This window comes from Staurois parvus, unplaced genomic scaffold (assembly GCF_062004578.1).
Source record: "Staurois parvus isolate SC_StPar_1 unplaced genomic scaffold, SC_StPar_1.0 ptg000746l, whole genome shotgun sequence".
NCBI classification, from domain to species: Eukaryota; Metazoa; Chordata; class Amphibia; order Anura; family Ranidae; genus Staurois; species Staurois parvus.
Window position 1 is genome coordinate 3,252,384 of NW_028318542.1, and position 15,559 is coordinate 3,267,942.

General features: G+C 44.6%; 1 protein-coding gene across 2 annotated transcripts in view; it reads left to right on the forward strand.

Moving 5' to 3' along the window:
* The window catches only part of BLVRB (biliverdin reductase B), a 70,557-nt gene that overhangs the window by 39,361 nt on the left and 15,637 nt on the right, over positions 1–15,559 (forward strand). For both annotated transcript variants that reach the window (XM_089654175.1, XM_089654176.1), the window contains exon 4: positions 7,277–7,408. In XM_089654175.1, the coding sequence (XP_089510301.1) occupies positions 7,277–7,408 (132 nt within the window). The remainder of the gene's footprint in view (positions 1–7,276; positions 7,409–15,559) is intronic.

A 15,559-nucleotide genomic window follows, 5' to 3' on the forward strand; every position in this document is an offset into this window, starting at 1 on the left:
ACTGCCATATTTGGCGCCTTTTGGGGGGGGAGGGCGGAGCAGATACCTGGTTTTGACAGGTACTCGCTCCCACATCCGTCTTACTTTGCTGCGGTGAAATGAGCCAGAAGTTCAGCCCCCTCCTTCCTCCCGCAGTCTTCTTCACAGGTTCCAGAAGACTGCCGGACCAATCAGAATGCACAGTGTGACTCGCACATGCGCAGTGGGCTACTGGCTGTGAAGCCGCAAGCTGGCACAGCCTGGTGCCCACAGTTGAGATGCCGGCGCTGTGGAGAGAAGGGACGGCGCAGGTGAGTATATCGCTGGATCCTGGGACAGGTAAGTTTGTGTTTAATAAAAGTCAGCAGCTGCAGTTTTGTTTTGTAGCTGCTGACGTTTAATATACACAAAACTGACTGGAAATCAACTTTAACATCTAGGGGCAATCAAGGGATTACCTGTGTGCCCAACAATGTGTAGTGTGTGCTGCTTTTACTTTCTGATCTGGCGGTTTTTTCTCCCTGCATTTCAGGGAGAAGAAGCAACTAAATCACTGTTCCCTGTACACAGTTCTGTGTTTTTGTAAACATAGAACTCTGTGATTGGACACAGCCGATCAGCAGGTTTCAGCCGAAATCATTGGCTGAAATCTGCTGCGAAACGTGCTGTGTCCAATTCTGGAAGAAGGCTGTCACGTACGTGTATGTAATTGTGCCTGTACCTGCCGTCCGCTCGCAGTGTATTTTACTGTGAACGGTTGTCTGGTGTTTAAGTGAATAACCTTGATTATCTCATTATACTGGCATTTGAAAGTCGGTGGGATATATTAGGCAGCAAGTAAACATGTTGTCCTTGAAATTGATGTGTTGAAAGCATTAAAAATGGACATTGCAGTTTAGTGTGTATGGGGCGGTGTAGCAGTAAACCGGTCAGGGCACCCATGCTAACCCTTGTCCACAGCCAAAAGTGCCGAAAAAGGGGCACATGAGCATCAGAACTGGACTATGGATCAATGGAAGAAGGTGGCCTGATTTGATGAATCGTATTTTTTTTTTTTTTACATCATGTGGATGTCCAGGTGCATATGCATCACTTACCTTACACAGATGGCACCAGGATGCAGTATGGGAAAAAGACAAATGGGCAGAGATAGCGCGATGTTTTGGGCAATGTTCTGCTGGAAAACCTTTGGTCCCGCCGTTCAAGTGGATATTACTTGACACGTACCACCTACCTAACTACACCTCTTCATGCAAACTGCATTCCCTGACGGCATTCCTTTCAGCAGGATAATTCACCCTGCAACACTGAAAAAAGGTTCAAGAATGGTTTGAGGAACACAACAATGAGTTTCAGGTGGGTCCTGGGCTCCAAATTCTCCGGATCTCAGTCCAATCAAACATCTGTGGGATGTGCTGGAAAAAAAAAGTCCAATCCATGGAGGCCCCACATTGCAGTCTCCAGGAATTAAAGGATCTTCTAGTGATGGCTTGGTGCCAGATACCATAGCATACCTTCAGAGGTCTAGTGATGTCCGTGCTGCAATGAGTCAGGGCTGTTTGGGCAGCAAAAGGGGGACCTGCTCAATATTAGGTGGGTGATCATAAAGTTACGGCTGATCGGTGTACATTATCCGGAACAGGTCTGGTAGACATGTGATTGTCACTCCTGTCCAGTGACTGTTATCCAATGTATTGTACTGCAGAGGTATCATAGACATGAGATTATTGCCCCATCTAGTGATTATCATCCCATGTCTGTGCATAGCAGAAGACAAAGAAAAATGCAGGTGAACCATCAATCAATATCTCATACTTATGCCCCCCCCCAAAAAAAAAACTAAACTGGTAGTGTTCCATAGTTGAGGTACTCTTCTTCTCTCTCTGCCAGTGGCTATGGTTTCATTCAGAATGTATCTTACCATGGGCCCTTTGTAACAGTCCTGTGATGCAATTCTAGGTTTTGGTGTAATCCACATTGGCCAATTTAGATGATGTCTACTCTAGAAACACAACTACTGGATTCTTTCCCCTCTTCAGTCTTTCATGAATGTTGCTGCCAGACTCTACCACCTTTCCAAACGTTCAGCATCCACCACCTCTCTGCCAATCCCTCAAATGGGTTCCACTTGCCCAATTTAATATATTTCAAAATACTAACAACAACCTACAAAGCAGTCCACTACTCTGCCCTGAGCTACAGTACACCACCAACCTTGCCTAAATGTATCACCCAAACCTTCTAAGACCTCTTGCTCTTCAGCTCCCTTGTAACTTTTCCCATGCTTACCTCCAAGACTTCTAGAGAGCCTCCCCCATCCTCTGGAATTCCCTGCCCTATTCTGTCTGGCTATCACCTCTTCTGTCTATCGTTTAGGTGATCCCGGAAAACTCCTTCCTTCAGGTTAGCCTATCCTACGTTCACCTAATGACTGAACTTTTACTTTCTCTTTCCCCATAAACTCATCCTCAGACAGTTATTACCTTCTGTACCACTAGTCCCTCCATTTTGGATGGTAAGCTCTCATGAGCAGGGCCCTCCTAACCCCATTGGCTTGAGTTGTATTGTAACTGTACTGCCCCCTTGTTTTTTTTAAAGCCCTACATAAACTGTTGGCCCTGTAAAATTCTGCTTCATAAAAAAAATTTGGTTGTTAAAGCGCGTACATCTGCTTCCATCCCATGAGGTTCAATTTCCCATGTTTTTATTGTGACTGTTATGCTGGGGTACTCCACCTGCCCTGTGGCCCCCATTATTCCATTTATTTAATCAAGAAAATGTTCCTTGTATCCTGGACCAAAAATGAACACTTGTGTTTTCCTGTATTAGCTGAATACTCCCTGGTGCTGGAGGCAGAAGGTGTGCTGAGCCAAACGGATCAATATACAGCAGCACTAATGCAGACACTCTAGACAGAATGCAGACTGCGGCTTCTGTCTGCAACGAAGCTTCAACCCTTAGTCTCCGAAACAACGGTCACCCCCTCTAAGCAGAATTCAATTATTTCTATTTTTTTTATAGCGCTGACAATTTATGCAGTGCTTGTACATATTGTACATTCACATCAGACTATGTACCCCAGATTCACAGAGACAAGTAATGGTCGCATGATCTGGACTTGCACCGTCATTTCGGAAAGCGACGCTCTGTGTTTGGACATTTTGGAGTCAATTCACAAAGAGTTCAAGAACGACTGAAAAAATGCAGTAAAATAACGCATGCGGTAAATCTTTTTCAGATGCGCAATTCACGAAGAATTTTGCAGTAAAAAAAACTCTTGCGGCAAAATATCGTTCTTTTTCATGCAGTAATTTATCATACGGTAGCTGGTTGTTAAGGAAGCCGGCTGCCATGTCCTTAAAGGGTGACTCCTCAGCTGTCAGTTGGTTTCCTGTAAACAAAACATGGCGTCAATTACCAGACTTTTGGACCTGGCATGGATTTTAAGGAAAACTCCACACCAAAATTAAAAAACAAAACAAAAAAGTGGTCCTTCGGGTCTGATATTGATTTTTGGGTCCCCCCAAATCAATACCAGACCGGAAGGGCATGGTATGGATTGGGGGGGATTCCCACACTGCATCTGAAAAAATACTGCATGTGATACCACCAGAAAAACCCTGGTGATAAATATTGCATCTTTTTTTATTATTATTATTATTATTATTATACAGGATTTATATAGCGCCAACAGTTTGCTCAGCGCTTTACAATATAACGGGAGACATTACAGCAACAATACAGTTCAATACAAGAGGGTTAAGGATGGCCTGATCCTGGGAGCTTACAATCTAAGATTACTTTCTGTTCTGTTTGTGAATTGGACTTAACAACTTGCCGCGTGTTTTTTTGCAATATTTACCAACACATATTTCATTCTGCGTTAAATACCGCACAATCTTCTTCTTTTTTTTTTTGTGTGTGAATTCGACATTTTTTTACCGCATTTGATAATTTATGCAAATTAGTCATGTGACCATGTTATCACATGCGGCACCCTTTAGTGAATTTACCCCTATATCATCTGTGAGGTCATCCCCCTGGCCAGTGCCAAGAAGAAATAATGGATAAGTTAAGTTGGATTTTGCCATCCAGTCTTCAGCATTACCATGTAAAAATTCTGTCTGCTAGCATGCATGCTAATACACCGATCTTTAGGAGGCTGGCACTTACCATGGTGATCTTGTGTTTAGAGCTGTGACCGCCAAACTGCAAGCTGGGTGTGCTTGCCTTTTACCTGGCTCTTTTAGCACTGTTCCTCCCACTGATGCCAAATATGAGGCACTATTTTCCCCACTGACACCAATGATAGGGCACAGTTCATTTTACTGACACCAATGATGGGACACCAATTCCTCTCACTGACACCAGCAATTTGAAAAATTCCTACCCTTGACACCAACAATGAGGCACCATTCTTTCCACTCACACACGTGATGGAGCACTATTCCTTCCACTGAGACCAAAAAATTAGAAATTATTACTGACACCAACAATGGGGGACTATTGCTCCCAATGACACCAATAATGAGGCACTATTCATCCCACTGACACCAAGGGTGCATTATTCCCTCCACTGACATAAGCAATGGGGCAAAATTCCTTCCTCTGAGAGCAAAAATGGAGCACTATTCCGCTGATAATTTGATAAAACAAATGATGGGACACTATTCTTCCCACTGACCTCAATGATGGGGCACAATTCCTCTCACTGACACCAATGATGGGACATAGTTTCCACCCACTGAGACCAATGATGGGACACAGTTTCAACCTTTGGCACAAATGATGATGGACTACTACTTCCACACACACAAGCAATTGAGCACTATTATTTTGGTCTCTACTGAGACCAAAAATTTTAAAATAATAATGACACAAAAATGGGGCATTATACGTCCCACTGACACCAAGGATGAGGCTCAATTCATTCCAAGGACACCAATGATGGGGCATTATTCCCTCCACTGACATAAGCGATGGTGCAAAATTCCTCCCACTGACACCAATGATGGGACACTATTCCTCCCACTGATGTCATTGATGAGGCAAAATTCCTCCCACTGACACCAATTATGGGACACTATTCCTCCCTCTGACACCAATGATCAGGCACTGTTCCTCCCACTGACGCAAGCAATGAAGTAGGATCCCTTCCACTGGTCCCTACAATGGGACACTATTCTTTAGAATGACATAAGCAAAAGAGCACTATTCTTTCTATTGACAAACAATGGGGCACTATTCCTCCCAGTGACACCGAAGATGGGGCACTGACCACAGGCACTAGGTCATTTTTATAATCTTTTTTTGTATTCTTCCCACCGACAACCCTGGAGTATTTTTTTTCTTTTTTTACTTCCACTGACCACCAGACCTAATGCTTCTACTGACCACTGACGTTGGGGCATTTCTTACCTCCACTGACCACAGTTTGGTCCTCCTAAGATCTAAAGGACAGTGAACTGGCCTTTTGGTTAGAACTCTGGAGCTGCCACTGGTGAGGTTCTTGAAAATGCTAGTTGCCTGACTATTAATCTGTCCCAGTAGCTTCATTGTTGTCTGAAACACAGCCAAGTGTGAACAAGGCAAGTCCAAAGCCTAATTTGCAGATCTATTTCAGGTCAGAGAACTATTGAACACTGAGTATCCCATCACAGCCAGGTAATAGGTATTTTCAGCATGTGACATCAGCAGTAGCAGCCTCCCTTTATGTCAGTTTGCAAAGATTCTGCCACCATCATTGCTGGGAAAATCAACCAATCGTCAAAATCGGCTGCAAATTTTCCAACATGCCTGATAAAAAAAATGTGCCAAACCCCCCGAAAAACGGCCGACCAATTAACCCACTGTGTGAAAATCGGCTGTTTTTTTTTTTTTTTGGGCCGAAAAATCAGCCGATTTTCAGCCCGTCTATGGCCGGCATAAGTTCAGGGACTTTGGCAAAAAAAATCTCACGTTTTAAGAGCAGCAGTGTACATGAGGCCTTATTGGCTGGATCACCAGATGAAAATAAAAGAAAGAAAGCCTAAAACAGAAAAATACTGCTTTTGTAAATTGATTTTTTTAGATACCATAAAATGACATTCAAATGTAGAATAAGTTACACGGTTTTGTGAATTGATGCAACTATGTGTGCTTTGTAAAAACGAGTGCAAAGGGAAGCGGCCCTGTAGCAGCTATACTCCTTTTATTGTGTATGTAATGATTGCCAAAACCAGATTTGTCTATAGGCGTAACGCCTCTATATTACCTGTTTAAATGCTCAGCATACCCCCCTTTTCTTTTCTTTCTTTTTTTCTCTCTCTCTCTCTCTCTCTCTCTCTCTCTCTCTCTCTCTCTCTCTTTCTCTCTTTCTTTCTCTCTTTCTTTTTCTCTCTCTCTCTCTCTCTCTCTCTCTCTTTCTCTCTTTCTTTCTTTCTTTCTCTCTTTCTTTCTCTCTCTCTTTCTCTCTCTTTCTTTCTTTCTTTCTTTCTTCTCAATTACCATTTATCATCTTGGTTGTGCGGAGTTCTTCCATATTGGCCCATACATCGTGCTGGGGGATACCCCCCGACAATCTGTTATGTTTTGCCTCCGTAATATGGGCTATTGATCCTTCCTCTTACTGTTATTTTGCATTATCTTCATTTGCCCAGTTGGATCATAACCGCCTCTCTGATGTTTTTCATTTGTTTATGTACGTGTACTTGTTTTTTTTTTTTTTATATACTTCCTATGTTTTGTTTGTTAAACTTACGTAAAATAATAACAACAAATTTTGCCTTTAAATGCTCAGCATAGGAATGTTTGTATGCAGGGGCGTCCCTAGGCAGGTGCGGGGGGTGCACCGGGCGACACCTACTGCACGGGGTGACACCGGACCCGCTTCACGAAAACGTAAGTTGTAAAGCAAGCCGACAATCCCCGCAGGATGGATCTGATCTGCAGATTAAGCATAATGGATTGGAGTCCGATTCATTATGCTCCCCAATCAGCAGATCCCATCCATCCTGCGGGCATCGTCGGCTTGCTTTACAACTTACCTTTTTGTGGAGCGGGTCCGGTGTCACCCCGTATAGGTTGCATGCCAACGATCTCCACAGGATGGATCGGATCTGAAGATTGGGGAGCATAATGGATCGGACTCCGATCCATTATGCTCAATCCGCAGACCGGAACCATCCTACGAGGATCCTCGGAGGGGGTGTCACCAAGTGTTATCGCACCGGGTGACACAAAACCTAGGGATGCCCCTGTTTGTATGGGTTTTTTTTTCCATTCTGATTCCAGCAACCATTTCTGTATTTCTTTTCAGCCTTCCTGCTGTGGGATATTGCTAAAGTCCCCCCTCGTGTTATGCAGGTGACAGAGGATCACATCCGGATGCACCAGGTCCTGAAGGACTCCGGACTGGACTATGTGGCTGTGCTCCCTCCACACATTGCAGGTGACTGGAAACACTGAGGACCCAAACATACTGTGCGCATGCAATGATGTGGGCATTTTTTCATACTCTAACATGCATTAACATTCTTCTTTTATATATGAAAAGGGTAGAAGAAGCTTTTTTTTTTTTTGATACAAAAAAGAACATCAAATGAAATGCACATATCTGGATAAGAAACAAAAATCATAACTAGCGTCACCTATGCATCCCAAAAACCTCATATTATAATTTCCCTACTCCCCTCATCCCTTTTCCCCCCCAAATTCCCTAAAACTGCGCTACTTTCTGAATTTCTCACTTTTTTGGTCTTTGTTAGTCTATATCTGTATTCCCTTTTCTCTGTGGGCCATCCTTAACCACCCCCCCCCCCCCCCCCGTACTCATTTACTTCTTCCTGAGCAGTTCATGGTAGAAGTAGCATTTTTCTATTTGGGTTTATTTACACATGCGGCAAAGATTTTATTTATTTCAGGTACTTATATAGCGCCGTCAATTTACGCCGCACTTTACATATATATATTATACATTCACATCAGTCCCTAACCCTCAAGGGGTGTACAATCTAAGGTCCCTAACGTACATTCATACATACACATACTAGGGGCAATTTAGACAAGAGCCAATTAATCTACCAGCATGTCTTTGGAGTGTGGGAGGAAACCGGAGAACCTGGAGGAAACCCACGCAGGCACAGGGAGAACATGCAAATTCCAGGCAGGTGGTGCCGTGGCTGGGATTCGAACCAATGACCTGAGTACTGCCAGGTGGAAGTGCTAACCATTTAGCCACCGTGCTGCCCATAAAAGATTGCTGCGCCTCTGCGTTCTGATCAATTTTCAGAGGCATTTGACAGGCAGTGTAAAGGCATTACATTGCATTCCTGCCATCTGTTTTATCCCCTAAATGCCGCAGCACCAATTGTAGCGTGATCTCATTCACTTGAATAGGTCACATGTGGTGGGGGATAGGGCCCACCAGAAAAAGAACGGGGTAATTCTTGCTGTAGCAGGTGTGTATGCCCCTAACTTCTACCTTTGCAGCTTTAGGAGGAGCAGTTGGGGAGTGATTAAAAACATGGCTCAACCATGTGTTTTTACTCCCCCCCCCCCCCTTCCCTCCCCCAACCAACCAACCACAAGTATAAGGACCCATTCACACTAGGAATCATACAGGAATGTGCAACACGTTCCTGTGCAAATCACATGCAGTTCTGTGCGATGCGATTTCAGACCAATCATTCTGAATGGGCTGAAATCGCACCACACAGCACCAAGAATAGTGCACGTCCTACTTTTGAAAATGCACTGCAGTCTGATCACTCGGTAATTTTGTACCATGTGATCCGGTGCAGGCAAACACACGAAGTTTGGGATGTCGTTGACATTGCACTGATACCCGCTGCAGACCGCAAGGGCAGTACATGCAGTGCGGGAAACTGTCACAGAATGTTCTAGTGTGAACAGCCCTAAAGGAGCCCCTAGTGTAAAAACATCATAGAAGCATTTTGGTGTCTTTATTGTTCACATCAATGGACCTGCTTAATGTGAATCTATTCCTAGGAAGGTCAGAGCAACAAGATTACAACACTTTAATCTCCTCCTCCCATGAAGCACACACCTTCCCTTTGCTCCACTGCCACTCTGTTGGGCTTCCGGGAACAGAAGTGCCCTATGTAAGCTATAGGTCACCTTAAAAGATAAGTTCGCCTTTTACAGGAAAAAAAAAATATTTTTTAATTTCAGATACTTACTGTATATAGTGCTGTCAATTTACGCAGCACTCTACATACATATATATATATATATATATATATATATATATATATATATATATAGTCAGGTCCATAAATAATGGGACATCAACACAATTCTAACATTTTTGGCTCTATACACCACCACAATGGATTTGAAATGAAACGAACAAGATGTGCTTTAATTGCAGACTGTCAGCTTTAATTTGAGGGTATTTACATCCAAATCAGGTGAACGGTGTAGGAATTACAACAGTTTGCATATGTGCCTCCCACTTGTTAAGGGGCCATAAGTAATGGGACAATTGGCTTCTCAGCTGTTCCATGGCCAGGTGTGTGTTATTCCCTCATTATCCCAATTAAAATGAGCAGATAAAAGGTCCAGAGTTCATTTCAAGTGTGCTATTTGCATTTGGAATCTGTTGCTGTCAACTCTCAAGATGAGATCCAAAGAGCTGTCACTATCAGTGAAGCAAGCCATCATTAGGCTGAAAAAACAAAACAAACCCATCAGAGAGATAGCAAAAACATTAGGCGTGGCCAAAACAACTGTTTGGAACATTCTTAAAAAGAAGGAACGCACCGGTGAGCTCAGCAACACCAAAAGACCCGGAAGACCACGGAAAACAACTGTGGTGGATGAGCGAAGAATTCTTTCCCTGGTGAAGAAAACACCCTTCACAACAGTTGGCCAGATCAAGAACACTCTCCAGGAGGTAGGTGTATGTGTGTCAAAGTCAACAATCAAGAGAAGACTTCACCAGAGTGAATACAGAGGGTTCCCCACAAGATGGAAACCATTGGTGAGCCTCAAAAACAGGAAGGCCAGATTAGAGTTTGCCAAACGACATCTAAAAAGCCTTCACAGTTCTGGAACAACATCCTATGGACAGATGAGACCGAGATCAACTTGTACCAGAGTGATGGGAAGAGAAGAGTATGGAGAAGGAAAGGAACTGCTCATGATCCTAAGCATACCACCTCATCAGTGAAGCATGGTGGTGGTAGTGTCATGGCGTGGGCATGTATGGCTGCCAATGGAACTGCTTCTCTTGTATTTATTGATGATGTGACTGCTGACAAAAGCAGCAGGATGAATCCTGAAGTGTTTCGGGCAATATTATCTGCTCATATTCAGCCAAATGCTTCGCAACTCATTGGACGAAGCTTCACAGTGCAGATGGACAATGACCCAAAGCAGACTGCAAAAGCAACCAAAGAGTTTTTTAAGGGAAAGAAGTGGAATGTAATGCAATGGCCAAGTCCATCACCTGACCTGAATCCGATTGAGCATGCATTTCACTTGCTGAAGACAAAACTGAAGGGAAAATGCCCCAAGAACAAGCAGGAACTGAAGACAGTTGCAGTAGAGGCCTGGCAGAGCATCACCAGGGATGAAACTCAACATCTGGTGATGTCTATGCGTTCCAGACTTCAGGCTGTAATTGATTGCAAAGCATTTGCAACCAAGTATTAAAAAGTGAAAGTTTGATTTATGATTATTATTCTGTCCCATTACTTTTGGTCTCTTAACAAGTGGGAGGCACATATGCAAACTGTTGTAATTCCTACACCGTTCACCTGATTTGGATGTAAATACCCTCAAATTAAAGCTGACAGTCTGCAGTTAAAGCACATTTTGTTTGTTTCATTTCAAATCCATTGTGGTGGTGTATAGAGCCAAAAATGTTAGAATTGTGTCCATGTCCCAATATTTATGGACCTGACTGTATATATAGTACATTCACATCAGTCCCTCAATGGCCATACAATCTAAGGTCCCTAACTCACATCCATACATACACATACTAGGGCCATACTAGCATGTCTTTGGAGTGTGGGAGGACACTGGAGTACCCGGAGGAAACCCACACAGGCACAGGGAGAACATGCAGACTCCAGGCAGGAGATGCCATGGCTGGGATTCGCACCAATGACCCTAGTACTGCCAGGTGGAAGTACTAACCATTCTTTTTCCCTAGGGAGCCTGGCAAGCATTACACCTGTGATCCATGAATCAGGAGTGCAATCTCCGGTTTCTGCAGACAAGCCTTGAGCTTGTGTACAGACAGCTCAGCAACCCTTTGCAGTCCATTTAGAACTGCAAGCTGTCAGCCGCAATGCAGACGGTACTTGTAGTTTATGCATTCACTGTGAATGAATGATGCGGCCCTGTGGGTGGAGCCCTGCACAGCCACAATGCTTTTGAATTGTGACAGTGGGTGTGGGGAGAGGATCCCCCACCTGCTGTAACAATGAGGGGGTGATCAGGGGAAGTGGCTGCCGGAGCTGGAACATGTCAAATGTTGAAAAAGTTGAACTTTTACATTATAGGTTACATAGGGCTATGGTCAGGGCCAGGACAAGGCATGGGGAGGAGAAGTGACTGCCCTGGGTGTGGTGGTATCATGTGAAGTGTGGGGGCAGGGCGGCGGGTGTGCACCACATAGAGAGTTTCTACCTATAAGCTGACAAGAGTAGTGATGACAGCTTCACTACTTCTCTCAGCTTATCCCTGGAGGAGACGAGCCAGATCTGGAGAAGAGGAGAGAGCCGGGAGGACATGCAGGTTGTGCGCTCTTCCCCCCTCCAGCTCCTCCTCCTGCCACTGCAACTCTCTTGGATCGGGACTGCCAGATCACCACTGTGCAGTGTTTGTTTACTCGCCCCTATCTCTTTTTCGCTGCCACATTTGATGCCTTGGGCACTAAATGGCCTTGATCTGGCACTGGCTATGAGCTTTCTCTATATGGCAGTGTTGATGATTGGCCCAGCACTGTCACATGGAGTGAAAAGCATAAATGGCCAGCCCACCGTGGATCATCAAAAAAGCATCCAAAAATGTATTAAAGCGATCATATCCCAGCAAACAATTGTGACGTGCTGTAATGTGATCACTTTCATACAGTTTTGGATGCTATTTTGATGATCCACGGAGTGCTGGCCATATATGATTTATCCTTGTGTTGATATTGGGTCCAGCTGGTACTTACGATAGCACCTACCTGTTATAAGCCATTTCCAGGAATGTGTGTGATGGGAATATTTTACTGGTGTCATATGGGATGAGGCACATGCACCTATATAGCCAGAAGTACCTGGTACTTTCTTTGCTCTCTGTGGCTAAATGGAGTGGTTGGGGAGCAAAAAAATGGTGAGTTTGTACTGTTGAGGAGATTAAAGCAGAACTCCAGGGATGATATTTTATTTATTTATTACATGTATTTATATAGCACCAACAATTTACACAGTGCTTCACATATATATTGTACATTCACATCAGTCCCTAACCCTCAAGGGGTGTACAATCTAAGGTCCCTAACTCTCATTCATGCATACACATACTAGGGACAATTTAGACAAGATTCAGATAACCTACTAATATGTCTTTGGAGTATGGGAGGAAACTGGGGTACCCGGAGGAAACCAACTCAGGCACAGGGAGAACAAGCAAGCTCCGGGCAGGTGGTGCTGTAGTTGGGATTTGAACCGACGACTCTAATGCTACCAGGCAGAAGTGCTAACCACTTAGCCACTGTGCTATATTTTGCATACTTATATTTGGCTAGCTTGGTCCAATATAAGTATACCTATAAGATATCCAAAAAAACGAAACCAGCGCTCAAATCTTCATGCTGACTAGAGGTACTGTAACTGTCATTCATTGAGGTGCAGTCTTTAGATCAGGAAATCTTGGTACTGGTAAAGAAAAGCAAAGACAGGGCGCACTCTCTTTGTGCATTACCGCAGTGGAACACCAGTTTATTTAAAAGCATAAACGTGCATACTCACAAACCACAGGGGATTAAAACAGAGATAAAGAGTCAGTGGTGACGGCCCTAAGTAACGATAGACCCTTACTGCGGTAGGATAACACGTTTCAGGAGATGTACTCCCTTCTTCAGAGGTTAAATGTAGGCCTGCTACTCCTGCAATTATGAGGCACAAAATAAATTAAGAGAACTGGAACACACCCCGCTCATAACGAACCCAATCAGGGCTGGGTCAATCACGGTCCACCACCAATTGGAGTGCCACAGCGAAGAAACAATGTACGCATGTAAGCAAAGGCTAGACATCTAGACTTCTAAAGCACTGAAAAAACAAACACACACACACACACTGAAGGAAATAAGTATTTGATCCCCTGCTGATTTTGAATGTTTGCCCACTCACAAAGAAATGATCAGTCTAAAAATCGAATGTTCTGTGTATTGTAACACTGAGAGACAGAAGAGCAAAAAAAATTCAGCAGAAATGCATGTCTAACAAATGATGACTGATTTGCATGTTCATGAGGGAAATAAGTATTTGATCTCCTATCATTCAGCAGGATTTCTGGCTACCAGGTGTCTTTCATACAGGTAACAAGCTGAGATTAGAAGCAGTCTCTTAAAGGGAGTGCTGCTAATCTCATTTTGTTACCTGTATATAAGACAACTGTCCACAGGAGCAATCAAACAATCAGATCCCAAACTCTCCACCATGGCAAAGACCAAAGAGCTGTCCAAGGATGTCAGGGACAAGATTGTAGACCTACACAAGGCTGGACTGGGCTACCAAACTATCGCCAAGCAGCTTGGTGAGAAGGTGACAACAGTTGGTGCAATCATTCACAAATGGAAGAAACAGAAAACAATTGTCAGTCTCCCTAGGTCTGGTGCACCATGCAAGATCTCACCTCATGGAGTGTCAATGATCATGAGAACAGTGAGGAATCATCCCAGAACTACACGTGAGGATCTTGTCAATGATCTCCAGGCAGATGGGACCACAGTCACCAAGAAAACAATTGGTAACACACTACGCTGACAAGGACAGAAATCCTGCAGTGCCCGCAAGGTCCCTCTGCTCAAGAAAGCACATGTCCAGGCCCATCTGAAGTTTGCCACTGAACATCTGAATGATGCAGAGGAGGACTGGTGGAAAGTGTTGTGGTCAGATGAGACCAAAATCAAGCTCTTTGGCATCAACTCAACTCACCGTGTTTGGAGGAGGAGGAATGCTGCCTATGACCCCAAGAACACCATCCCAACTGTCAAACATGGTGGTGGAAACATTCTGCTTTGGGGGTGTTTTTCTGCTAAGGGGACAGGACAACTGCATTGCATCAACGGGACGATGGACGGAGCAATGTACCCTCAAATTTTGGGTGAGAACCTTCTTCCCTTAGCCAGGGCATTGAAAATGGGTTATGGATGGGTGTTGCAGCATGACAATGACCCAAAACACACGGCCAAGGCAACAAAGGAGTGGCTTAAGAAGAAGAACATTAAGGTCCTGGAGTGGCCTAGCCAGTCTCCAGATCTTAATCCGATTGAAAATCTGTGGAGGGAGCTGAAAGTTTGAATTGCCAAACGTCAGCCACCAAATCTTAATGACTTGGAGAGGATCTGCCAAGAGGAGTGGGCCAAAATCCCTCCTGAGATGTGTGCGAACCTGGGGGCCAACTACAGGAAACGTCTGACCTCTGTGATTGCCAACAAGGGATTTGCCACCAAGTACTAAGTCATGTTTTGTGAAGGGGATCAAATACTTATTTCCCTCATGAACATGCAAATCAGTCATCATTTGTTAGACATGCGTTTCTTTTGAATTTTTTGTTGCTATTCTGTCTCTCAGTGTTACAATACACCGAACATTCAATTTTTAGACTGATCATTTCTTTGTGAGTGGGCAAACATTCAAAATCAGCAGGGGAGCAAATACTATTTCCTTCACTGTATATGCCTCTAGGACGTGATGGTAGGCTGTACGATACCTGATCAGCCTTGGTGGCAGCAAATCACTGTAGTAGCCCAAGCTACTTGTTAGGGATCCGGGTATGACCAGAAATGTGTGGACTGATACAGGGACACAGGCGTAGTCAGGCTGGAGAGGTGGAAATGGTCGGGCAGGCCGTAAGGTAGTGTCAGGTGCCACCTGGCAGTGTCTCTAGCAGCCCACAGCACGGATTTCCTCAGGGCGCGGGGTCTAAGTCCCAGCCTGCTATTCACCAGGGCCCCTGATGGTGGGGATGGACTTGGTGCAGACTGGAACCAGGTCGCGACCCCTGAGTGCGTCCGGCTGTGGTAGAGAATACTGGCAGGGGAGTGCAGGAACGGAGTCTGATGGGAAGAGGCAGGCAGACTTACTAAAGGTGATCCGTGCGGGATGGATGGATCGTCGGGTGAAGTAAGCGTAGTCAGACAGGCCGGGTCGGTATCGTGCGGGCAGCGTGGTACAGGAGGAGCAAGCAAAGAATGGTCGGGGTCACAAGCCAGGTTCAGCAGGTAGCGGGAAGCGCGGTACTGAGGATCAGGCAGAAGGATGGTCAGGCAAGCCAGGGGTTCAACAGGAGACGGTCAGCAGAGGTCAGGATCAAGCAGGGTCAGCAACGAGGCAGGAACACAGGATACCAG